General features: G+C 41.1%; 1 protein-coding gene across 6 annotated transcripts in view; it reads right to left on the reverse strand.

Annotated features, from left to right (window-relative positions):
- LOC134225355 (protein CBFA2T2) overlaps positions 1–25,924 on the reverse strand; it is a 391,241-nt gene that overhangs the window by 124,241 nt on the left and 241,076 nt on the right. Inside the window, exon 1 of one of the 6 annotated variants that reach the window (XM_062705352.1) lies at positions 12,300–12,350. The exons of the other annotated variants lie outside the window; for them this stretch is intronic. Within the exon in view, the coding sequence (XP_062561336.1) occupies positions 12,300–12,348 (49 nt within the window). The 5' untranslated portion in view covers positions 12,349–12,350. Of the gene's footprint in view, positions 1–12,299; positions 12,351–25,924 lie in introns of those variants that run through there. 6 annotated transcript variants of the gene reach the window in all.

Below are 25,924 nucleotides of genomic sequence, written 5' to 3' on the forward strand. Positions count from 1 at the left end.
TATTTGCTCAAATAATACGTTAAGTCGAAAATCATCTAGCTGAATTGCATTTGGCCAAAATGAACGTTTGTGTGAAACGGTTATACAACGGAAAACAGTTTGGCCAAAAAATTGATATGGCCAAAGCGACATACGACCGAGTTGGTAATTTTCCCAAAAAAGCACTTTGGCTGGAAATGAGGTGGCATTTTCGGCCTGGGCGAAATAGTTGTTTGACAGAAAGGGTCATTTGGTCGAAAATGTCATTTGGTCTAAAGGAAAAGGCCAAATTTTGATTAGTGAGCGGGTTATATGGTCAAACACATCCACCTGTTTGGCTAAACAACCATTTCGTCCAAAAAACCCTTTTTCGGCCAAATAACCAGTGGGACGAACGACATTTCTGGGCGTATGTAAATTTCGGCTAGATTGATTTTGCCTAAAGATTTGTTCGGCCTAATGACATATATGGCCAAACAAGGATGTTATCGATCATTTAGTAATTTGCGTTCGATCATTTAGTAGTTTGTCAATAACTTATTCCAGAAGCTGAATTTCAAAATGTGTTGTATGGTGGACTTCTAGTGCGAAGGTTTTTCTACAACTTTGCCAAATGGTTCATTGTTTGAATTCCACTAGTAACGGAGTTATAGCGCTAGTTTCAGTAACTTAGACTAAATGATAACAAAATTCCAATCATTTAGTTTAAGCTACTGCAACTAGCGTTATAACTCAGTTACTAGTAGAATTCAAACAACGAACCATTTGGCAAAGTTATAGAAAAACCTTCGCACTAGAAGTCCACCATGCAACACATTTTGGAATTCAGCTTCTGGAATAAGTTATTGACAAACTACTAAATGATCGAACGCAAATTACTAAATGATCGATAACATCCTTGTGGCCAAATGTCTTTTGGCCAAATCAGTGATGAACTTTGTAATTATTTAAAAAAGAATCACTTTAATAAAGAAATTAAAACAAAAAAAATGTCCAAATGACCCTACCTGTCGTCTGGCCGAAAGTCATTAGGCGAAAAGCCATTTATTCGAATGCCACTTGGTTGAACAATCAGTTAGGCCGAGAGTCACCTAGCCAAATTGCATTAGGCCGAATTAAACGTTTGTCCGAAACGCTATCGATGATGATGATGATGATGATGATAATACTACCATCTATTGTAGCACGGCATCTTCCAGTAGCACTGGTCATATCTGACAAACCATTTGATCATGCTTATATTATTGTTTCTATTTCATCAAACTCCTGTATGAAGGGCCAAAAATGGGTGGGGTGATTCCATACGCAGAGACACTTATGCGAATCCACGGGGTAAATAGAGAAATTCCTTCCAGAAGTAAGTTCGTACATACAATATTGGTTTGACCGAAAATGACATTTCACCTTAAACGACAAGTAGCCGAAACTTGACCAAGAAGTTGTTTGCCCAAACAGTTCATTCTATTGATATGGTCATTTAGCCGAAAAAGTATTTGACCGAATTTAAGCCGTTTGGTAGAAATCGCCGTTTGGCAGAAAGAGCCATTTGGCCCGAAAACGTCTTCTCTGCAGAAGAACCATTTTGGCTTAACAACATTTTCTGCCAAATGACCTATGCGGCTAAACAACTTTTTTTTGGTAAAATGATCAATTCAGCAGAACGACACTTTCGGCCGAATGACCATCTTGTCCAAATGGCCCTTTCTGTCACACGAGGTAGTTAAAGGGACTGTTCGACAACATAACATTTGCGGCAAAATAATTTTAGACTAGATGGTTTGTTTGGTCAAACGACATTTTAGACCAAACAATTTTCAGCCTTTCCAACACACAATTTTAGCTCTACAAGCTAAAGATGACTCATTTTGGTTATCTAAGCGCTTTGTTCACCTCCAATGTTTGTTGGATCGTGGCCTTCGGCAAAATGGCTTTCTGCCAAAAGATTCTTTTCCGTTCAAAAATTCTATTTCTACGAGTATTTTTTTGGATTTCAACCGGAAATCCTTTGAAATTTACACTCGAAGTATTCTAACGAGAAATTGTATTGACTTTTGAAAAAAAAAATCATGTTCTAGGGATCAATTGGAAAATTGAATGGAAATTCCACTGAATCTTCGGAACCTCCACGGAAAGTTCTGCTAACTTCTTCAAATTTGAATCAAGGTGGAAATTTATAGACCACCGGAGTGACAAAGCGCGGCAGCGCGCCGATGAAAAAATGTTGGCGTGCCAAAAACTGCCGGCACAGTTTCTAGAAAAAATTCTCCGCTTTCCGATAATAAATTCTCCGAGTTTCGATAAGCAAATTGCTCGAATTACTAAAAGCAAATTTTATGAGTTCCATAAAGCAAATTGTCAGAGATTCGAGAAACTAAGCTTCACACACGAGTACCAGTTACAACACATTGTTACCTTTACCCACCAGAAGAGCTCTGGGGATACCCTCTGTTCGACATATTCGTCCATCATATTTATTGTCCGGTTACTTCCCCATCTCTGCTGGTTGTGTGCTCCAGACCATCAGTATCCAGTAGTTAACCAACGGTTCCCCAAACCCGGTCATAGCTCTGTAGCACTAGCTCCCGAAATTCGACTCTTGTTCTCCACGGTTTCATCAACAATCTCTGCGAACTGGCCTAACCGTTTTCTAGCTCCGAACTTCTCGTGATGACCCTCCCGGAGATTCACGATTCCAAATACCGTTGGACCATCGATGTGGGAGACAACATCTACCAATCAGTTGCCGTGGGAGTTTTGGAGGATATCCCTTTCTCTGTAATTGCTGTGGAAGCAATTTTTCCGCTTCCCGTGACCTTTCCCCGTAACCGCATCCCGAATGGAAAATTCCCTGACTTCGAGAACAAGTTAGTGGAGACACTCAAGAAGCTGCCGTCGCCGGAAATCACCCTGGGGACGTAAATGGCTACCACCACTCCTGGGGTAGCCGTTCTAATAACATCTGAGGAAACGCCTTTTTCAACGCAGCAGCAAAAGCTGACCTCGTCCATCATTTTCAACGACAACTTTGAAACTAAGCAGCCAACTGCTGTCACCGAACTTTCGGAGGTAATTCTCCAGGCACAACGATTCCAATAACCAATTCTAACATGGACAAGCTCCGGTCCGAATAAAGCTATTTAGAATCCGGAATAATAAAATTATCTGTATCAGGGTAACGGATTGATGTACAAATAAGGTTGATACATCAAAAAAAGGGTAATTCACTGTACTTTAAGGTAAAAATATTGATACAAATAATTTCTTTTTGTTTCTAGTGAAAATTCGCACCTTCTTCTTTATTCCTCTCATCAAAAGCTGCACACCTCCGGAGTCAACTTCCTTGGCACATTTGTTCCACATTTTGGTCATCTGAGTCGCGTCCCGAGCTGTTTTTCCACTTTTCTTAAGCTTCCGCTTCATTACTTCCCAAAATGTCTCGAAAGGGCAGTTGCGTGGATTTATGTTTTTATCGATGAAATCTTCGTTATTATCGCGGTACCACTGGATGACTTCCCGGCTGTAGTGGCAACTCGCCAAATCTGGCCAACACTTCACGGGACCTTTATGGGCTTTATGGAAGGTAGACCGCGGTTTTTGAGACATTCCTTCTTGTACAGCTTCGAGTCCATCGTCTTATTCGTCACAAACACTTAGGTCTTTGCTCCACAGCTACATATCCCTTGCCAAAATCATCTGTTTTTTTGCAAGTTTGTCCAAAAAGCAAACTTAAACTTCGCAGGAACTACTCCTCGTGCCGTCGCCATGTACAATTTTTGGCTAGGAAGCTGTCCGAAATCCTTTTTGACGTAGGTTCCATTGTCGATAAGCAGGATTATCAACTTGGGTGTGCAGATTTTTTTCTCTCCTTTCGGCTTCCATCTGGAATAATTTTTGACTCGCTGCAGGAAACATCGTGAAATTTATACCACAGCAAGTGGGCGCCTAGGTAGACAAACCGCTGTAAAATAATTCTTGCAGCGGTCACGTTCCGTGCCGCTGCAATACAATAAATGATTCCGGATTCAAAATGGACATAGCTTCACCAAATGGCCCAGAATGATTGCCGACAAACTATCCGCGAAGCGAGAGAGAAGAGCTGGATCGAGTTTCTGGATAAAATCAACAGTGAGCAGTCAGCGACGGAATTGTGGCGTCGTGTGAACTGTTTTCAGAGAAAAAGGCGGTCCAAAGGGTTCACCCTGAAGATTGACGGAACAACCAAGGGCGATCTGGCTCGTGGCGCGGACGCCCTCACGAACCACTTCTGGCTACGGTGTTCCTATCAGAAATATACCGAAACAATTAGAAAAAGCATCACAACTCCACCTCCAAAATTCTTAATGTTCCACCTAACAACAACTTCAACGTCGTCTTCTCCCTAATTACGGGAGCTTGATTACGTGCTGAAGGTAAGTCTGTTGGTCCATGCAATATGAGATACCCGATGCTGAAAATGCTGCCACCCGGCGGAAAAGTGGTCCTCCTGGATGTCATCAATAAAAAATGGCTGAATGCTATTCCTGATAGCGATGGAGGATGTCTTCATTGTTCTAAAATCTACCCGCAGGAAGCTAGAATTCGCCGATAGGGACGTAGCGAAATGGACCAAATCCAACGGCTATCAAATGCCGACAACAAAGAGCGTGAGGACACACATCTGCAAATTAAAACATCGATCACCCACTCAGCCCATTACCATCGACGAGTTTGCCATCCCCACCAAGAAAACGGTAGGAATACTTGGAGTTATAATCGACAGAAGGTTGATTTTCTATGACCACTGTAACTGGGTACGCAGTGACTGTGCAACTAGGATCAACATGAACAAAAGTATTTCCAGGAAGAAAAACAGAAACGACCGCCTCAAACGGCTGCGTGTCGCTAACGCCGTCATTAACAGCAGGTTATTAGTATTGTTAGTCAGCCTAAACATCCCGACTTCCTCTCAACGCTCGCCCCGGCACACAACAAGGCATTTAAAATTATTACCGGATTGGTACCTCCCTTCGACGCCGGCTGCCCTTCCGCTATAATTCCACCGCTGTTTGCAACAAAGCGATCGGATACATCGAGCGAAATCCAAATTACAATAGCCGTCGTCTACGAGACTGGACAAATGAAGCCTTCAACAATCTGTGCGAAAAGCACCTTCCCAAGATCGCCGGCCTCTGTTTTGTAGAGCCAAGAAGCTAGCAAAGAAATAGTCCTAAAGTGGATCTGTCTTAAAAAGGACTCCTGAACCCAAATACCCAGACGCTGAAATTCAGTTTACCGTCGGGTCGAACGCATAAGGTAAGGTCGGCGTAAGTATCACATCCGATACCGTCGATCACACCAGCTGTCAGACCAATGTTCGCTATTTTTAGAAGAAGCCACGACCATTTTTCTAGCCATGGCCCTTCCTAAGGCAGACGTTAATAGCCTTAACCTCGGCCAGTGTGAAACCCGCCTTGGCATCACCCACCAACAAGCATCCTCCGGTGCAGGCCGGGGCATTCCAGTTTCTGCGGAAACGAATACGTTGACACGCTTGGCAGCCTTGGCACCTTGGCAGAAACAGCCAGTTCTTGAGCCGCGTCGTGGTCGTACGGTTAACGGCGTCAGCCGTCTAAACGCATTAGCGTGACATAGAGTGTGGGTTCGATTTCCGCCCTAAAAACGTTTCTTAAATTTGTTCACTGACCCACAGGGTGTTGTGTGAATGTCCTGTCCGTTTTTCTAATGCTAGGTGTTTAAGTATTCAGTTTGTGCGGCCTTATGGTCGAATACGATGATCCTGTCTTTTAAAGTCATGTTTTTTTGCATCTAACCCTCTTTCCATGCTGACCGAACGGCCATCGTGATTGCCTGAGCAATGATCCTGTGAACTAAAGCAGTGGTCCCCAGCATGCTTACTATCAAGGGCCGCACAGAAAATTCGAGCTATTGAAGCGGGCCGCAGTATATTTGAACTATATATTTTATGTCTGAAACTTGATTATGCATATGTACAACATGTGATAGATTTGGCTCGGAAAAGGTATTGGAGGGTAACCGCCCCTTCGGTGGGGTTTGATCCCACGACCCCAGTTCGCATGACAGGTGCTTTCCCTACTAAGCTACGAAGGACCTCCGTCGTCCACCGCAGCTTAGCGGGTACTGATGAAACCAAATTCCCAGCACCAGGTACCAGCCGATCTCTCGCAATACATTTTCAGAACCAACTCTCTCAAATGTATTTTTGTACACATCATGTCAACCAAAGTGGGATGAGTATTGTCCGGCTCCTACACTTCATCAGCAACGGCGCTCAATGAAGTAGGGTTGTGTGAGGTTGTGCCAGTTTGGTCGTCAGATCCCAACACGACCACACAAGCGAAGAGAGATCGCCACTCGAGATCAGTACATTCAAAGTTAATTGCCTATATGCCGGGTATTAAGCCACCCGGAGTGGAAATTAATTACTATGTCTGAAACTTGATTATGCATATGTACAACATGTGATAGATTTGGCTCGGAAAAGGTATTGGAGGGTAACCGCCCCTTCGGTGGGGTTTGATCCCACGACCCCAGTTCGCATGACAGGTGCTTTCCCTACTAAGCTACGAAGGACCTCCGTCGTCCACCGCAGCTTAGCGGGTACTGATGAAACCAAATTCCCAGCACCAGGTACCAGCCGATCTCTCGCAATACATTTTCAGAACCAACTCTCTCAAATGTATTTTGTACACATCATATCAACCAAGCTGGGAGTATTTAGTATTGTCCGGCTCCTGCGACACGGCGTTCATCAAACGGCGCTCAATGAAGGTTGTGTGAGAGTTGTGCCAGTTTGGTCGTCAGATCCCAACACGACCACACAAGCGAAGAGAGATCGCCACTCGAGATCAGTACATTCAAAGTTAATTGCCTATATGCCGGGTATTAATACCCGGGTGGAAATTAATTACTATGTCTGAAACTTGATTATGCATATGTACAACATGTGATAGATTTGGCTCGGAAAGGTATTGGAGGTAACCGCCCCTTCGGTTGAGTTTGATCCCACGACCCCAGTTCGCATGACAGGTGCCCCTAAAAAGCTACGAAGGACCTCCGTCGTCCACCGCAGCTTAGCGGGTACTGATGAAACCAAATTCCCAGCACCAGGTACCAGCCGATCTCTCGCAATACATTTTCAGAACTAACTCTCTCAAATGTATACATGCAACGTATACATGCCAACGAAGTAGGGAAAGCACCTGTCATGCGAACTGGGGTCGTGGGATCAAACCCCACCGAAGGGGCGGTTACCCTCCAATACCTTTTCCGAACTAAATCTATCACATGTTGTACATATGCATAATCAAGTTTCAGACATAATGTAATTCCAGAAAATTTTCAACATGGAAGGTTAGAAGTGGTTGAAGGTTTCCACTCCGGGTGGCCATACTGCGGCATATAGGCAATTAACTTTGAATGTACCTATATATTTTATTCCTGTGAATCTTTTTCAAATAAAATATGTAGTAGCAAGGACATTTCGTTCTACATGTGTTATCGCCGTAGCTGACTTTTAGTCTTTAGCATCAGGGTTCGTAATGCTCACTCAATCTCAGGAGCACAGGATGCTCCCTCACCAAAACTTTTGGGGAGAAATCGCTTTTCGGGAAAGAAAAACAGTCTGAAGAGTGATAAACATTTTTCGCTTCGATTGCCGCGGGAAGTTGGTTTGCTCGTTTTCTTTCATATCCGAACTTTTTCGGTGCCATCATGCACGGTAGTAGCCTTTATGGTACAAATAACCGGTTTCCCATATGCAGATAGCGTGGTGGTGTGGCTAGAATGTTGATATTCTGGGTTCGAGTCCCGCCGCGGCCATACAATTTTTATAATTGTTCTGCGATAATTCTCGCGAAAAGTGAGTGAGAGGTAAAAGTGATGAAACGAAAAGGAATTTCATCTAATAGGCACGATTTTCGTTTATCTGTCAAGGCTAGCTCCAGAGAAAATATTGGTAGGAGAGTGACGTTCCTCGCTATAAGCAACGAAAATAGATTCTTTCTGGGCCCGAAAAATGCTTGCTTTGTTCTCATCGAAACGAAAAGTCGAAACCCTGGGCTTTAGTACGCTTTTTGCAGTAGCGGACTTGACACGAAACTTCACCAAAGCATCGGGTCAGTTTGCAGAAAATATTTTAGACTGTTTTTCAAAATGATCATATGTCGATCGATTCTGTAATTTCGATTTTATGTTTTTTTTTATTGTTGACGTTTATTGTGAACTATAACTTGTCCTAGCAAATAACGAAGGGTTCTGAGAAAAATCCCATATGGAATTCTTAGCAGCACCCGCTCGAGATTCTGAGCGAAATTCGTTCGAGATTTTAAACAGAATTCGTTTGGGATTCTGAACAGAATCCGTTTGGAGTTCTAGAATCCGTTTTAGATCCTGAAAAGAATCGGAACAGAATTCCGGTCGAGATTCGGAGCAGTATCCTTTCGGAAATTGTTTAGAATTTTGAATTCCGATTAGGATTCTGTTCAAGATTCTGAACATAATCCGGGGGTGATTCAAAGAAATCCGTTTGAAGGATTTGAACAGAATCTATTTGTGATTCTGAATAGAATTCGAATGGTATTTTGAACAGAATTCATATACTCATTTTGAGCTTTTAGTGGAATGTCTTTACTTGTCATAAGACGGGTTCGTTCCAGTCGTGTCAAGTACGAGACACTGAAGACGGCCTTACTGTTGAGGTCGAAATACGTGTCTGTTGAAGGTACAATCAAGTGGTGAAGTTTTGTGGAATTGTACGAACTCGTCTTATGACAAGCGGAAGTAAAATCCAGGAAAATTTCAGTTCAATTTCGCTAATATAATGTTTATCAATGGGCCACCTGTAGTGTATTCTCAGAATTCCTTCGCGGGCCGCAGGAAAAGGCTTAAAGGGCCGCACTTTGGGGATCACTAACTAAAGAAATACGATAAAAATTTTGAAGGTCGCCTATCTGTATGACAAGATTTGATGACAACCTGGCTATTCCCTCTGACAATAATAATAACGAAAAACGATAAACGACACCAACCCCCGCAAAGCACGAACCACGCTATTGGAAACGAACCTTCCTCGGAACCCGAGCCAACACTGGTAGGATTAGATAAAGATAAACGGAATGTATTCTCTGTAATCAATATTTTTTAAGCCTTTTGGTTTCAACCCCCAAAAGTAAAATGTAAAACATGAAATGTAATTATAATAACAGTCAACCATGTTCAACACTAGACGAGACAAACGGATGGGTTCGAGAAGAATTCTTCGCGTTCCGATACCTGCATTCAGCTTTTCGATAAAGAATTTTTCGAGTTCCAAGAAGCAAATTTTCTGAGTTTCGAAACGCAAATTGCCCGAGTTCAGAGATGATAAGTATCAGAGATACAAGGCTCAAATTGTCCAATTTTCTAACTGCAAAATGTCCAAGTAATTTCTTCGAGTTTCGAAAACGAATCTTTTGAGTTCCATGGAGTTTCTAAAAGCAAATTGCTTCAATAAAGCACTAAAAAACAAAAATATTTTCCCATTGACATAATCTCCGTGTCAAAACGTCAGGTAAATAATGAACTCGTTGTGAAAATTGTAAGACTAAGAAGCGTTAGATAAAATTGATAATAATAATTATTCCTTCACGAGCACCTCTACTGGCACCAATAGACGTAAACAGAATACTTCCGTCAAACACCCTTTGTAGGCACACAGCCCTTAAAATATTTCACGTGATTACACAAAGTGCAATTATGTAATAGGAGTATTGCAACTGCGAATGGGGCTCAAATATAACGGACTTCCTAATCAACTCAAGCTCCGTAGTTTGCAAACGAAATAGTACCAAAGAGTGCTATGATGAATATTGTGTATTTCATTTCAATGCTATAATAATCATTATTACACTTGTTTTTAAGATGTTGAAAAGATGGCTTTTTTATCACTCTGACACGAACTAAAAGACCAGACGACGTATAAGCATTTTTACGTAAATCAAACCACATTCCGAAATCTCGTTTTTTATTGATATTATCTGAAATATTTCTTTGAAATGTTTTACATGTCTGTTCAAAATCTTGATAACATATTTTGAACACGTTTGGTATTGCACGGAATTTGCAGAAAAATGTCCGAAATTTCAAGCAAATTAATGAATATCGGTATGCATAAGAGCTACAATTTTCTTCGTTGGGGACCGTATTTCCAATTGTTTATTAGCCTGAGACTTCACAAAGTTCATTCAGAAGGCTTGACCTGTCACGTGCACACAATTTATGCAACCGTTCTTCACGCTTTTTTGCCAGTTGTTGTAGAAGTTCACGCTTTCTTTATCATCGAAACAAAACAAAACCGAAATTCCCGTTTAAAGTTCGCCCGCCACAGGAAGGAAGCACTGCAAAACAGATCGCGCAGGTGGCCCTAACTTTCCCGTGTGGTAAAGCAAGCAGCTGAACCACTCCGTCAGCAGCAGAAGCAACCCACAACAAACAGGAAAAACAATCCACCGGAAATGAGGAAAATTCCTCCCGTCCTCTTCTCGGTTCTGTTGTGTAAGATTCTTTTGAGGCAAACTGCATCCCACTCGCTACCGGAGCAAACACAATACCTACACCTTCTTCTTTTTCTCTATTTTTACTGCGGCCATTATTGTCGACAGAGGATGTAAAAAGAGGTAGAAGCGTCGCACGTGGAATTGGACGCAGCATGCTTGCCGCGAAGAGGAAAGATCTAGCACGAGTTCACAATTCTTTGCTCCGAGCCAGCCCACTGGCACTGAATTGTCTGGGGGAGCGTAAAGGCGCTGCAAAAAATCGCCCACCTGTGGAGGGTGAGAAAATGTTTGGGGTTTTGTTTCAGGCGTGATCTATGCATACTTTCGTTATAGTCTAGGAAGAGGGTGAAAAGTCTTTCTAAAGCTTTTCGAAGTGGGACTCGGTTTATTTTTACCGCAGATTTCCCATTACTTTATCTAACAACTTGTTTTTTGTATGGGTCTTAAAGAGCATCCTATTATGCAAGACCAAGCAAAGGTTACTTCAACTAGCAGTCTTGGTCTTCTAGCCAAAATAAGATTACGTGGTTTAAGTGTTTGATAAATAACCATTTGCAATGTGGTACACATTCATTCAAGTCAAAAATTTGAAATTAGTTACTCTCAAATGGGTCAAACTTTTTCGAATTTGTCAAGGAGATAAAAAATCATCGCTATGCTTTATTTCAGCCGACGCAAGTGTCTTTTTTGGGAATAACGAAGATTCGTGCTCAACCATGCAGGAATATATAAATAAGGACAGAAGAAATTGAAAAGCCTTATCAACATTCACAAACTTCAATCGATAGTAAAACAACATAATCCCGAAAGCTCTCAAATTAATTCGTCTACTAATTATAGCTTTTAATTTAGAATCATCGAAATCAATTAGGGGCCGGGAGAACCCATCACGCTCCAAACTATTCGTAGATAAATTTCCGAAAATCAAATCAGCGGAAAAAATCCTGCCAGACCCGGCTCGTGTCTGTTGTTGCTTCATAATTTATTCAACTCGATAATTTTGGGCGGCAGCTTGGAAATTATTTCGACTCCTAAAAATCATTCACCATGCATAGCAGCAGCGAAGCACACAACACACGTCGCACACACATACACATACACACAGAACAGTTCCGAATTGGCCAGACCGGGTGGGTCCAAACCGTTTGTTTGCATGAGACATAGGTACCTTCCAACAGCTCCTGCCCCCACCTCCCGCTTACTCATCACCGACAGAGCAACGACTGGGAGGCACCGAAAAGTGGCTAACCAAAAACTCCCAGTCGGTTTATTGTGCTCCGATCAGGGGGAGGGCGGGGGTGGTTCGTTTTGGGTGCTATATGGCATAAAAACTAATAATATGCCTCACTGATTACCGTATAGCTAAAGTTTTCCTTTTCCATTTGTTCAATTTCCTCGACCACTTTTTTCGGCTACTGTTTCCTTTAGAGTGAAAATATTTGACGGTATGATTTCTGGTCGAGAGATATTTACTCCATGGGAACTAGTGGATGTCTACCGCCCGTTGTTTGTATTTGTTGGTGAGAACTGTTCGAGTAAACATGTGTTCTTATTGACAAAAACAAAACTTTTTCGTATGTAATTGGAAGTCTATTATTAAAGTAACATCAATTAGAGGAAAGACTAACAGATCAGCAGAGCGAATTATCACAAGGTATTCTAACAATTTTCAACACGTCCGCAATAGTAATGTCAATAAAACTGTGCAACTAATTTGTCTTTAAGATTAGATTTCTGGAACCAAGAAATTGAGCTCTACATACTTACAAAGGTCAAATTCTAAATTGGGTGATTGACATTTTAGCTTTGTTGTCATACCTGCAAAGAGAGATAAACAAATTAGGAATTCAAATTAATTATTTTGGTAATATCGATTAGATAAAGTTATAGAAAAGCACAATTGATGATTGCGATTTGTTTCATTTTTACAGAATTAAATCTATCATACAAATGGATGCTGTTTCAATTTCATGGGATTTTTTCCACTTTTTTGTTATTCCGGATCACAATATCTAGTTTTACAGATTGTGTTCAATTAATAAATGATGAACAGACCTGCATTTCCATACCAACAAAAAAAGTCTTTTAATTACCATTATAGTACTCAAATGAGTTGCATAATATTCATTAAAGCACTCTTTAAGATGCTATAATAGAAAACCAACAATGAAACAGCAGTAACATGCTCAATTAGCTAGGCTGTGTGATCAAATACTGTATTCTCTGCGTCGTGTAATAAATGAAATAGTTTGATGGACATAACTTCTAAATTCTTCATAGGCAGGTCCATCTATCGCTTCATGGTTTGTTGAGCTATGCAATGCAGCTCGATAACATGGAATCTTATGATAGTCAACACCAACTTTTGGCAAGAATGATCATGTGAAGTAAAATAGACTGAATAATTTTGGTTCTGATTTATCGGATAACAACCAATTTTCGTCATTGCAAAAAATAGTGCGAAACTCGATTTGTTCCAGCACTCGTGATATTAATCCAACTCGAAGAGTCTTCTTCGATGAACAAATTTGCACAAACTACAATTTTCAGTACGAGTTGTACGTGGCTTGCCGAGTTGAGTGCTGAAAAATCGAGTTTTGCAACGAGTTTTTTGTTTTGCAATGACAAGCAATGGGCTTTAATTATCGTCTGATTTTATTTCACATGATCTTTCCTTTATTCTTTATTTTTGTGAGTTTCAAAAGATTCCAATTCTTCACTTCGGGTATTAAGGCCAAGGCCAGAGAGGCACTTGGCAAAGAGGAGAAGGCTAGACAAGCAATACTCAGGTCCAACCAAGGGAACTTTCATAGGCAAGGATTTGGTACAAATTAAAATCAACAGAAAATAAGGAAAACTTAGATCTAAATACAATGAAATTAGATTTAAAAAAAAGTTCACTTGTAAAATGCTGATCGAATAAAAACAGGACGTTGGACAAGACGTTGTTCAATTCTTCAGATGAAATCCGTCCAGTCTATGGTATTCTTGATCGGGATTATTTTTTGATGCGCTACTTTCCGGAGACGATTTTGGGGTTTGGGCTTCTACTCTTGCCACAAGAGTAGAAGCCTAATCCCCAAAATCGTCGAATTCCTACTCACTTGCTCTGATCAATGAATGAAATGAACGGAAATTTTCCGGAGGCTGGTTTGACACGACGCCGAAACTACATATGTCAATCGTTTTGTCGTCTATAAATGCATTCAATGAACAGCAAAGCGTTTTTTGTTTGTTTTTGTGCTCTTTGTATTGATCTAATAGTGAAGTATGACCACTGGCGGCGTCAGTTATTGTTATTTGATAGAGCACCACTTGGCGCAAGAAAGCTACTTTTGAGAAGCTACAGCGTGCTTGCGACGAGTAGTGACAACATCTGACTCCGCCAAATGGGTATGATTTTTATGTTTATCATTCTTTAATTATTACTTATTAAATCTTCCGAAAAGATGCACTTTGTTTGTTCACTTCAAGTATATAAATTTGTCATTGGATAATGTTAAAGGTCCTGGATAATGTATTGGTATTACAATAAATGAAACAGATCAAATAAAAACGAAGTCCAAATCAATCGCTTTATTTCTTAACAACCTTTTACATCCGAAAAATGCGTATGCCTAACTCTTCTTTGGAAGCGAACCATTTTTGCGAGCTTAGTCGCTCAAAACCCTTAATATCTATTTAATTTTTTTGTCTAGCTTCTCTAGCAAACTTCACTATCTTCTTTCTATATAATACAAATGAGTTGAGACTTCCTTCCTGACGATTTAACTCGCGAACGGGTTGACCGATCTGCAATGCTTTTTCCCTAATCGATTCGTTTTGGGATCCGCAAGGAAATTGATCTAGAGTGCGGTGCTGCAAATAGTTCATTGTGACATTTGCAACACCCGGGAAAATCTGGGTTTCTTTCGCTAGTATTAAAATAAAAACAAGTTACGAATGCGTGAAATGTTTTTTGTGGTGATTATTATGGAAACTCTAATCTTTCCAACGCTGACAATTTTGTTGCTTGATCAGGTTTGGAACCTAATTAAAAGTTTTATTTTGTAAGACATATTATTCTAAAAAAGGTAGAAAAAAGCTAGTAATTAATATCATCAATATTGATCACCTGAAAACAATTACAGATCAAATCATGCTTGAAAACGTTTTACATACCCTCATTATTGGTACTTATATTAATTTTCATCTGAAAATCATTGAAAAAAATCGGAAAAACACAATAGAACGTGAAAAATTTTTTCATGGACAATTTCGATAAAACTAGCTTGTAAATTATGGTGAAGTTTTGGCAGCCAACATTGCTTACAAGTAATCAATATTGTTTAAAAAATCCCATGGTAAATTTATATTACTATTTGAGAGTACAAAAACGAAAAAAAATATGGTATTACTTAAAAATTATGTTTTTTACTTTTGGCCCGGATTTAAGCTGAAATACTCCTCAGTGCGGCGATTTATCTAAGAAAGCCTTAAAATGTATTAAAACCTACTCATAATGCTGCAACTCAACTGGCTTATTCAGTCTGGATTAGAACCGGTTTTCTTGATGTATACGAGGCGCAAATAAAGACTGCTGTAGCTTCGGAAGAGGAAATGCTGCAAATGTTCGAGAAACTGAAATCGAAATCGTCTGGTTTGTTCCAAAGACCTTGACAACAACTCCACGGCCTTAAACCAACCTATCCATAAATTTATAATCGTGGTTTCTATAATCTTCACGTGGAAAGTCGTCCATCGACCCTCGACCATCGTAGATATTCAGCAATCGAGCTTCGGCCTCTGAGTAGTTACTTCTAGGAAAATGTTGAGCTATCGAGCAGTTTATTGTGGCTGTAGATGAGTGCCATCTCCTCGCTTAATGCCAGTTGTCTCGTGTCATTGGGAGAAACTGTAGAATTTCCCACTGCTCCTCGAGAGAAGAAAGAACAATTCAGCAGTTGTGAAGAGATGGTTAAACAGGTGAACTCCAGACAATCTGACAGCGATGTACAGTGGCGGGCCCTTATACAAATCCCGGATAAAACCTGAGATAGCGTTCAAAACTTCACCACAGAGTAATTTTGAAAGGTTGAATTCATTTTAAGGTTAAAATAGATATCCGACATACTTTATGTTATCCAAGGGCTTCCGCAAGCCCAGGCACTACAATCTAGAACAAAGACAGCGTCCTCATTCTAACATTGCACCAGTCAATATTCCGCTTTGGCGCAGCTATGCGCAATTCACCACACAAACCACCGGAAAGTAGACAATAAATAGATTTCAATACATAACACCAGATCTTCTCGAATCTTTCCCAAAAAAGTTTAGCCAAATTTCATTTACCCATACATAATGAACTTCAACAAGACACAATGAAAAAAAATTGGAACTAGCTCATTCAATATATATGTTAAGGTCACTCCTGACGGAATCCAAGTTTCAAAGTGCTCGCGTTTTCGGGGGCACACCACTCGATACGGAAGCAACGCAAAACTGTCATTTTTTATTTTTTTCACGCATGCTGCGAAGCAGCAAAACTAAATCAACAAAAATGACAGTTGTGCGCCGCCTCCGTATCGAGTGGTGTGCCCCCGAAAACGCGAGCACTTTGAAACTTGGATTCCGTCAGGAGTGACTTTTAATTAAAAAAATATGGGCTTCACAAGAATCACGAAAAAAAAAAATAAGGTTTTGTTCGGCTTTCCGCCACAGTGCACCGGAGGTGTACAGGATCCATAAGTAAGTAAGTAAATTCGGTCAGGATTGGAATCGGTCTTCTTGGCGGCGCTAAAGACAGCCACAGCTTCGGTAGAGGAAATGTTGTAAATATTCTGGAGACTGTTCGAGTCGCTGCGCGAACAAAATTAGTTTGTCATAAAAAAACAATCACGCTGTCGCAGAGTGGCCATCGGGAAAGTAAGTACGGTGCATATGTTATTCGTCGCGAGCCGGCGACAAAAAATATAGGCATAAAAAGAAGTAAAATATATTGGGAAGTAAATCAATAATTATGCGTTTGATCGTGTTCCTGCTCGGTGTGCAGGTAGTTAGTTTGTTCTTTTTTGTGCGGCCGAATCATGGTTAGGTAAAATCACTGTTTATAAAGAATGGCACAGTCGTATCGCTTATCAGAGTGAATCCTGATCCAACGGTGCCTACCAACTAACTGATAATCCTTCCTGTGGTTTTTGTGGAGACGCAGAGGTAAACACGTTCCTAGGAAAAGTAATCTCGCGGTGTGCACTTGCAAAGGACATCTCCATAATCGGAGAAAGAAGTAGATCCTGCACCCAGAAAATCCGTGACAGTCCAGCGAGGTCGTCACAACCCGGTTCCTTGGATCGAAAAAGTCTCACCCTAACAGGAGAAACAAGTAGTTTCTACTTTTCGAGGAATCACAACGTCGAAGTGCATCTGCGAAAAACGTCTTCGCACTCGGAGAAATAAGTAGCTCTTGCACCCGGAATTCCTGTGACGACTGCGTCGACTTCGTTACAGATCGAGATCGTCTGGTTTGTCCCATTGACCCCGACAACAACTCCAGGGCCTGAAACCAACCCATCCATAAACATGTGTTTGTGGTTTTTATATTCTCTATATGTCGAAGTTCGACTATGGATGCAGGTTTGTTCCTGTTTTGTGTTGGACGCAGAACGATCGTGCGGTTATCGAAAGGTCTGGTTCTGCTGTGCAGGAGAGTAAATTAAGAAGAAAGTGAAACAATCAGTGCAAGTTTGTTCGATCGGAGATCGGGTCCAGACATGTTTGCTTCAGTAAGCAGAACGATCAGCCGGTCACAGAAATTGTGTTCTGCTTTGTGCGGTCTTTAATTAAAATTATTAGTTTTGTTTTCATTGATCAAACTACACGCTATACACGGCATACCGTTTACCAAAACGAACCCTGCCACCATATCCATTATCCCAGTAATTTTCGAGGAAGTGCAGATGACTCGTCGGTCTTTATCAAAGCGAGTACCATGACAAACATTCTCCTACTCATTTCTTAATTGACCTGCATTCTCACACGGCTGGCGCTGGTATTGCTTATTTTTAGGTCACCAGTTCACCAGAAACCGTGGGCGCTCAATCATGCTTATGCTCATGCTCTTTATGTCGAGTTCGATAACCGATTTTCATCCATCCTCGTTATTCGGCTATCGATCTTCAGCCTATGAGTTGTATCCCTTGTTAAATTATTGAGCTATGGAGCTGTTTGTTGTGACTGTAGAGGAGTGCCTGTCAGTGGAACTGCACCACTGTAGGAAGACCGACACCAACCAGAGTGCGCAGGTTCCGGTCCCCTTAAACAAGAAGAAGGATACTATGACCTCCGGATGTGGTTATGGCGAATGAGGCGAAATGGTATGATGCCTGACTTAGCCCTAGTAGATTCGGCTGGAGTGGGTCATAACCCAGAATCGGCTCTACTGTAGTGCATGAAGGTCATTTACAAAGCAACGATAAGGTTACGGTAAATCCTGATCATATAGCAGGCGACCATCAAAAGCAGCCTGACAAATCCATAGCCAGATCATTCTGTCGTTGGTCCTATGTGGTTTAGACAGGGTTCGAACTGGGGGCACCGAAAAGTGTCTAAGTGTCTAGAACTCCTAGTCGGTTTATTGTGCTCCGAACTAAATACACTCTAATTTTGCAGTTGACCTAGACTCCACGAAAATGTGAAAAAAAGGTGAGGCCCCGGTCGATGGAAACTTTGAGCACCTTAAATACTTTCCGGGTTAGGATGGGATGTTCCTACAACTTTATGCTCGGACCAGATAGCTGATGTTTACCTCTGCAAACATACCTATGAACACATTTGCTAGTCTCGATGAAAAACCACACTGAAGTAGCCCAACAGATGACGGCGCTTTCGGCGAATTGGGCTTTTATTCACCGATGACGACCAGGAGATTTTTGTCGAGGTAATAAAAATATGAATGGTTGGTAGTAGGAAGCGAAACACACTGTTCATGACTTCGCCACTCTTTAGGGGAGGCGGTGAACAACAATGGCAAGTGGCTGCTCCCAAATAAATCGAAAGATACTTCTCACCGGACCGACTAACGGTAGTCACGTCGATGGTGGTGGCCCAATGGCCGTTTAAAAAGCTAAGCGAACTATTATTGAATGACACCAGCTCTACCGCTTCGAACGCCTTGATGGCCCAACTTAGACCCGCCACAGACCGGATAGTGCGCGTTCATGTCTCTCAAGAGGAAGATAGAGTTACTTACCTTTTGTATGCCCGGTAACGAGTCACAGGATAAATAAACGTTTTCCACGCTGATTGGATAGCTACCACGGACACGGACGCTTACAACTGGGAGGCAGTGTTGGGAAAAACTCAAAATCTCAAAACTCATGAACGATTCAAATCAGTCGTGAGTTGAAACACACCCCACTCAGCGCCTAAAAATTCAAGGCTGAGTTGAATCATCCATTTGAATCATCATAGGTTTTCTTTTGTTCTTCTTCGTAAATTAACGTTCACCACATAGAACAATGGATACTCTTGCGTGTGTAAACAATAAATGAATTACTGGCAGTGTCTGATGGCGACACATCCAGGCGCTATAGTATATGCGAAAAATAGCAAGCATGAGTTAACCGCCAGAAATCTGTATGGCGAAAGACATCTAACGCGGGTTTTCTCAAAACTAGGAACTTTTTATGAAAAACTATTCGGTACCGGTTATGAAGGATGGTGTCCGCTATTACGCCTACCAAATATTTTTTTCAATTAAGGTGCATAATTTTGAGAAATTGAACCTTAGATGTCTTTCGTTATACTGATTTCAGAAAGTTAACTCCTAGTGTGTAGGCGCGATGGAGAATCAGTCGAGTTGTGCTGGGCAGAGGGGTAGAACCCAGGTTGGGCATTTAGATTGAGTCCCCCAGATGTACTGCTATCGAAAGAGTTTCTTGAGAGTTCAGGTGTGGATGCTGTTCAGATCCAGAGATGGCGTCACCAAGTGGAGCTAATTGAAATTGGAGTTCCTTTGCAAAAAAAAACTGATAACTGTCTCTAACTGTTGGATGTTGTAGTACTAATCACCCGAGTTGATGTGCTCGAGGTGCTGAAAGTGGATCTTAAAGAGTGGTCCTTACCTCTCGGAACATCTCCAGTTCTAACTCGGGCACGACTACGGGGAAACCTGGACGTGGACAGGTTCTCTTTCTTGGCGAATCTTTGTTCTCTGAGTGCCGGGGTCGACCCGGCCTTTCCAGTGGGGTCATGACGTCCATTCTGCCGGCGCACCGACTACGCCAAGCCTTGTGTATGTTTTGTTCGTCTGATACCATCCTCAGATGCCGGGGCTATTCCAACGGTTCCAGTTAGTGTATTGCGTCCGGTCCTATGGTGTGCCCTGACTGTCTGAATCAAGTGAAGGCTCAAGTGTTATAGCACCTGACTTTGATTCTTTGAACATTTTTTTTGTCTTTATTATAGAGGTCGGACTGGCTCACCTCTTTTCTTTGCACAACATTTTCAGTTCTATTGCTGAGATATGCTCGTTAGAAGTGTTGTGCAACAATCAGCACTTAACTTCTTCTTCTTATTGGTATTACATCCCCACACTGGGACAGAGCCGCCTCGCAGCTTAGTGTTCATTACGCACTTCCACAGTTATTGACTGCGAGGTTTCTAAGCCAGGTTACCATTTTTGCATATGTATATTATGAGGCTAGCACGATGATACTTTTATGCCCAGGGTAGTCGAGACAATTTCCAATCCGAAATTGCCTAGACCGGCACCGGGAATCGAACCCAGTCACCCTCAGCAAGGTCTTGCTTTGTAGCCGCGCATCTTACCGCACGGCTAAGGAGGGCTCCTGATCAGCACTTAAGTACTAAATAATATTGGGAGATAATTTCTACGGTCATCAGTACCATGTCAGTCATGAGTACCCAAGCAATTCCCACCTCAATAATCTAAAGAAATATACTCCGGTCTTGAGATCCCTCGAATAATGATAACGAAAGGGAGAGTGTTGACTTTTTCATCACTATTTTTTTTAGAAATACAATGTATTTCATCTACGACTTGTTCGTCCAAGTCCGTCCACAATTTATCTGTGTAGCCAATGACATCCCGACAATACACAATGCACTTGACTCGACTGTGCATCGGGTGAGGGAAGACTTGAGCCACGGTACCGTAGCTCATCCATTTTCAACAGCATACACAGCTCAACAAGATTTTGTCCTCAACACCAAGCAATGTGTCCTAGTAGATTTTGGTTCGCTGAATCCGAATCTGACTTCAAATTTGCTCTAACACGTCGAGATTTTGAGATATACCTCAATGATATGTGGTAAAATTTATGATTTTGATCATTTTGGAACGGCCTTTAAAAGAATTACTAGTCAATCAAGGTCTGAAATGGACCATGAGATATATCTCATCTTTCGAAAAGTGGGGAATTTTGAGCAATTTTAACATAATTAGAGTAATTTTTCTACAATTTTTAGTGAAAGTTATTTTAAAAAATAAAGACTTGTGAAAAGCCTGTTTTTTTTCTGTGAACGGTCTGTGAACGGAAAGTAACAGGAATTTATTATAATAGTTCTATCCAAGCAAAAATAATATATTTTTATTGAAGTAAGTTCTATTGTAATTCTTCTGGCACGACAAATTGTAAAGTGAGTGATATGGTGTATTAACTGTCATTTAAAGCTCATTTTTTATGTTCATTCAAAAAATGAAGTACGGGAACTGTACGCAGTTCTATATTTTGATTATTCCTGCTATTTATAATTATTCCAATATTCCTATGATAGAAATTTGGGCGAAAAAGCTAACCATCACAAAATCAACAAACGAGTCTATAAGTAGCATTTGATGGTCCTTGTGTATGATGGCATACAAACTGAAGTGACGGCTACGCAACAGAAACTGGAAAACGTGAACAATCTCGTGCGAACTCGTGGGTGGAGGACTATTTATTTAATTCGCGTTAAAAGTTTTGCGTGAATGTTGCAATAATCCTAATTCATTTTCTTTTATCTCTAGTTATGAAAGTGACAGTGAAAAACAAAAATCACTAGTTTTATCAAGCTTTGTTATGTGCTGAGACGCAAAGTTATGCGCCAGAAAAAAAAACTTGGGCTCCACTTGTATGCTATCCGAGCATATGGCTGGTTGATCAACCAATTCTGCATTCTAATGTTTCTTTAATTTAACAAAACAACAGCATGAATAAGAAAATTTACGATGAAGTTACAAAGTGTTTTAGTTTAAACTTATTTTCCGAGCGCTGGAATGTATTTAATTAGTCAATGTGGCTTTAATGATCTGGTAGGGGATTTGAATTTGTTCAAATTGTAATCCGATATGTTTCCTTGTCGATTAAAAGAAAGGAACTTTCTCGATCATGATGTTCACATTATATTCTACCAGGGAAAGCAGCAAGGTTTTGAAAGCTTCTTGTGTGGGGAAAATTGAAAAAAAAAGATCTCGGCACGCGGTTCTCATTACTGCCAAAATAATGCTGAAGACCATTCAATTTTTCGTTATTTAATTTTTGGACCTCAATGTTAAATTATTATTTTTGGTGTAGGATAATGACAAACAATCAGCTGTGCAATTTACGCATAGAAGACAATGTTCAAATTGGAGAAGGGCCGTTTAGCCGAATACCGTTCGGCCGAATACCATTTGGCCGATGCCACTAGACCGAAAGTTGTTTGGCCGAATATACTATTTGACCGAACAGACCATTAGGCCGAAAGTCATTTGGCCGAAAGGGTCGTTTGGCCGAAAGGGTCGTTTGGTCGAAAGGGTCGTTTGGTCGAAAAGATCATTTGGCCGAAAGGGTCATTTGGCCGAAAGGGTCATTTGGCCGAATAGGACATTTGGCAGATAAGGATATTCGACCGAATAAGACATTTGATCGAATATGTCATCTGTCCGAATAGGACATTTGAAAAGTGAGAAATAGGGTGTGAAAAGTGAGACGTCTCACTTCGTCATTTGACCGAATAAGTCATTTAAAAAGTTTTCACAGTGAGAAATGAGAAATGAGACGTCTAACTACCCTTTCCTCACTACTCACTTTTTACAGGCTAGTCTCACGTCTCACTTCTCATTTCTCACTTCTTGATGTAAAAAAATAACAGTTAGCAATGAGAAATGTGAAGTGAGTAGTGAGACGTCTCACTTCTCACTCTTCATTGCTCTCTTCTCACTGTAAAAAGGAAAAACCGCGAGGTGAGTAGTGAGACTTCTTGTGCTTTTCACTTTTAACAGTGAGCAGTAAGCAATGCGATGTGAACAGTAAGACGTCTCATTTCTCACTCCTCATTTCTCACTTCTCTCTGTGAAAAGTGAGTAGTGCGAAGTGGGTAGTGAGATGTCTCACTACACTCACTTTTCTCGATGAGTATTGAGAAATAAGAAATGAGATTGAGACGTCTCACTCCTAATGTCTCCCTTTTTAAATGACCCATTCGGCCAAATATCCTATTCGGCCAAATGACCCTTTCGTCTAAATAACCCTTTAGGCCAAATGATTTTCAGCCTAATGGTCTGTTCGGCCAAACAACTTTCAGCCTTGTGGCATTCGGCATAATGGATATTTTATTAAAAGTCGAATGAAACATATATTTACAAACTGACTAGTATCTCTATATTTCATTCTACATTTTCATATCCCAGTTCCTCTGCCCGCATGTTGTTAAATTTTTGGTGGCTTCAAACTGGTGGCGTTTGCATGCAAGTTTTTGAAACGGACTTGCATGGAACATTTTTTAATTAAATTCACTGAACTTAAATCCAAGGAAAACCGAATAGAAAACAATTATAGTGTGTAAATCTGATGAACAATTATTAGATCAGGTGTGCTTTTACCGTTTCGGGTATAGATGACCTAAAATTATGTTTATAAACTACTTGACAGTCGGAAAACGCCAATTTCTTCAAATTAGCGTTATTCATCTAGCTATATCTCAAAATTTGGACGTGTTAGTGCATATCTACTATTGATCTATTGATCTGTTTAGAAGAAATTGAAAGATTCGATGACAATTGTTGTTTCTTCGAAATTGTGCAAAATGGATATTATGCAGTTTCTCAAACAAATGATTCAATTAGTTTTGAGGACCCGCAAAAGGTTAAACTTCGTTCCCCTGTGTTATAGAAATGGTTTTGCTACCTCAGGTTGAGTGCATACGTCCTGCCTTCTTGAAACGATGGACAGACTACTTATCAATGAAGAGGACCGATGGAAAATGGTTTCCTATCGATTCCTTGAAGGTTTAGCATCATGAGCTCTCCATGCTTATCTCTGCGATCCATAAATACTGGAGAGGTATGACCAGTGTGACTCCAGTCGGAGAGAAGATCCTTCCCCAGAATCCCCAGAAAATACCCCAAAGTTACTGTTTACATGTTACGTAACGCTTCAGGGGGAATCGTTGGACCGACCTCGGCACTTGAATTGCCAACCTGCTGATGAAAGAAGAAAGAAGAAGGAAGTGCTTCGGGTATGTAGGGCACCGCCAGTGCGGACGTCATCCACCACCGGAACTGTCGGAGGTGGCTCTGCAACCCGAAGACGAAGACGGCGCAATGCGCGAAAGCGTCCCCTGCGATAGCCGCCGGTAGTCAGGGCACCATCAGTGCGAAAGTTTCCTTCACCGGAACTGATGGACGACCCTCGACGCCGAGGAAGGATTCGAGTGAGGAAGTTTGTGGCACGACCGTCGAGACAACGTAGCAGTGGATCTCAGCAAGCCAGTCGGCGAACTAGCCTAAGCTAGTGGCCGGAATTTTAGAAGAAGTGCATGACAGCCCCCCCCCCCCCACACCCAGGAGTAGTCGCAGCATCCCGTGGTCCCGGGGGGATCGAGACAAGGAGGATAAGGGACCCGGTTTATCCGGGAGGCACATTTTTAGCAGGTCGGGAGGGGCCCATCCCTGTTCGCCTTCGAGCATAGTGTGGATGCTCAAGGTGTCTGTCGCGCAGATTTTTGATGGCCTTAACACCCTTGTAAAAAAAAAAAAAAAGAAAAAGGGGGAAGTCAAACTGAGTGTTTTTGGTCAATCTGGATGTCAAACTGGACCGGTGCAAACGCTACCAGGCACACTTTATAGGGGACAACCTAATTCGTTTTTTACTGTCAGTCAGTGAGGAATGAGGACTATTTTTGGCTTCTGTTGCCGTACATGAATCTCCTGAATGTGCAGCTAGAACCTCGTTACAATAACGTGAGCGAGTACGCCATTGCCTGACTTCATTTCGCTCTTCTAGCTACTTCTGAATTTGTATTCGAATCAAGGTATTACCTTCCACGTCTGTTTGATCTTCCGTTACAGTTGAAGGTTTTTCCCCAAAAACGCACTTAAAATCCTACGATTACGATTTCTTTATATCTTTTCGCATGGGTTCGCATGGTAGCTTACTGAATTGGTACTCAACCATCGCTTCTTCATCAGTGCACATCTCGATTGTCCGACAAATCGAGTAAACAACAAAAACCATTCTTATACAAAATCACAGAAAAAAAAAATCAAATTCAAATTTTTTATGACCACTGAAAAGGTTTTCAGGGGGTGTCCAAACGCCACAACTGTGAAATTAGTACGATTATTAATCCAAAAATGAGTCACTAGATAATGATCATTTAACTAGAGAATCTCTTCTAAATATACGCTAGAACAAAGCTGTGTTCTGTGTAAAACAGGGAGGATCAAATCTTCTCACCTCCTCATGTAACAATATTTTTTTACGTTCCATTTTTTTTTACTTTTTGCTGAGTCCAAACGTAATTAGTGCATGCTTGGTTTTTCTGGAAAGTTTTATTGAAAGAGTTGTATAGAACTTTTTTCTGGAGTTGCATAAAAAAAGTATTAAATAGAATAGATTGAACAAAAGTAAGTAAATACCACTAAGAATCATATTAGTAAAATATTTTTAGATTCCAATCGAATTATAAAATTCCAAAAGATTGTAGGGGAACTGTTCCGTTTCCAATCTCACTGTACATATATTCATCTCATCACGAAACAAAGAAATACGGCACCAATTTCGTCGCTTCTTTTTGCTTACATGTATGCTTACTGCTGAAAAAAATCACAAAAATAATAAACAAATCAAATACCTTTTCATTGCTTTGTTTTTCGTAGGACCAATATCAGAGCTATGAGATGAAGTCCAGGAGCAGTAACCCTATATTGTGTCCATACAATGCTTCAATAGTGACTCTAAATCCCTCAATAACAATTCAAATAGATAGGTGAAAAAAAATCGAACCGCCAAAATCCGCATATCTCTGCGATCCATCACACTGAGCCGCCAACTGGGTTTGGCCAAATGTTGCCTCCATGTTTGTGCCACCACACAGCCCCGGACAGCAGCCGGTGTGTGCTGCTCGCTCGCCAGATAGATAGAAAACAT

The sequence above is a fragment of the Armigeres subalbatus genome, chromosome 3, assembly GCF_024139115.2.
Source record: "Armigeres subalbatus isolate Guangzhou_Male chromosome 3, GZ_Asu_2, whole genome shotgun sequence".
Classification (NCBI taxonomy): domain Eukaryota; kingdom Metazoa; phylum Arthropoda; class Insecta; order Diptera; family Culicidae; genus Armigeres; species Armigeres subalbatus.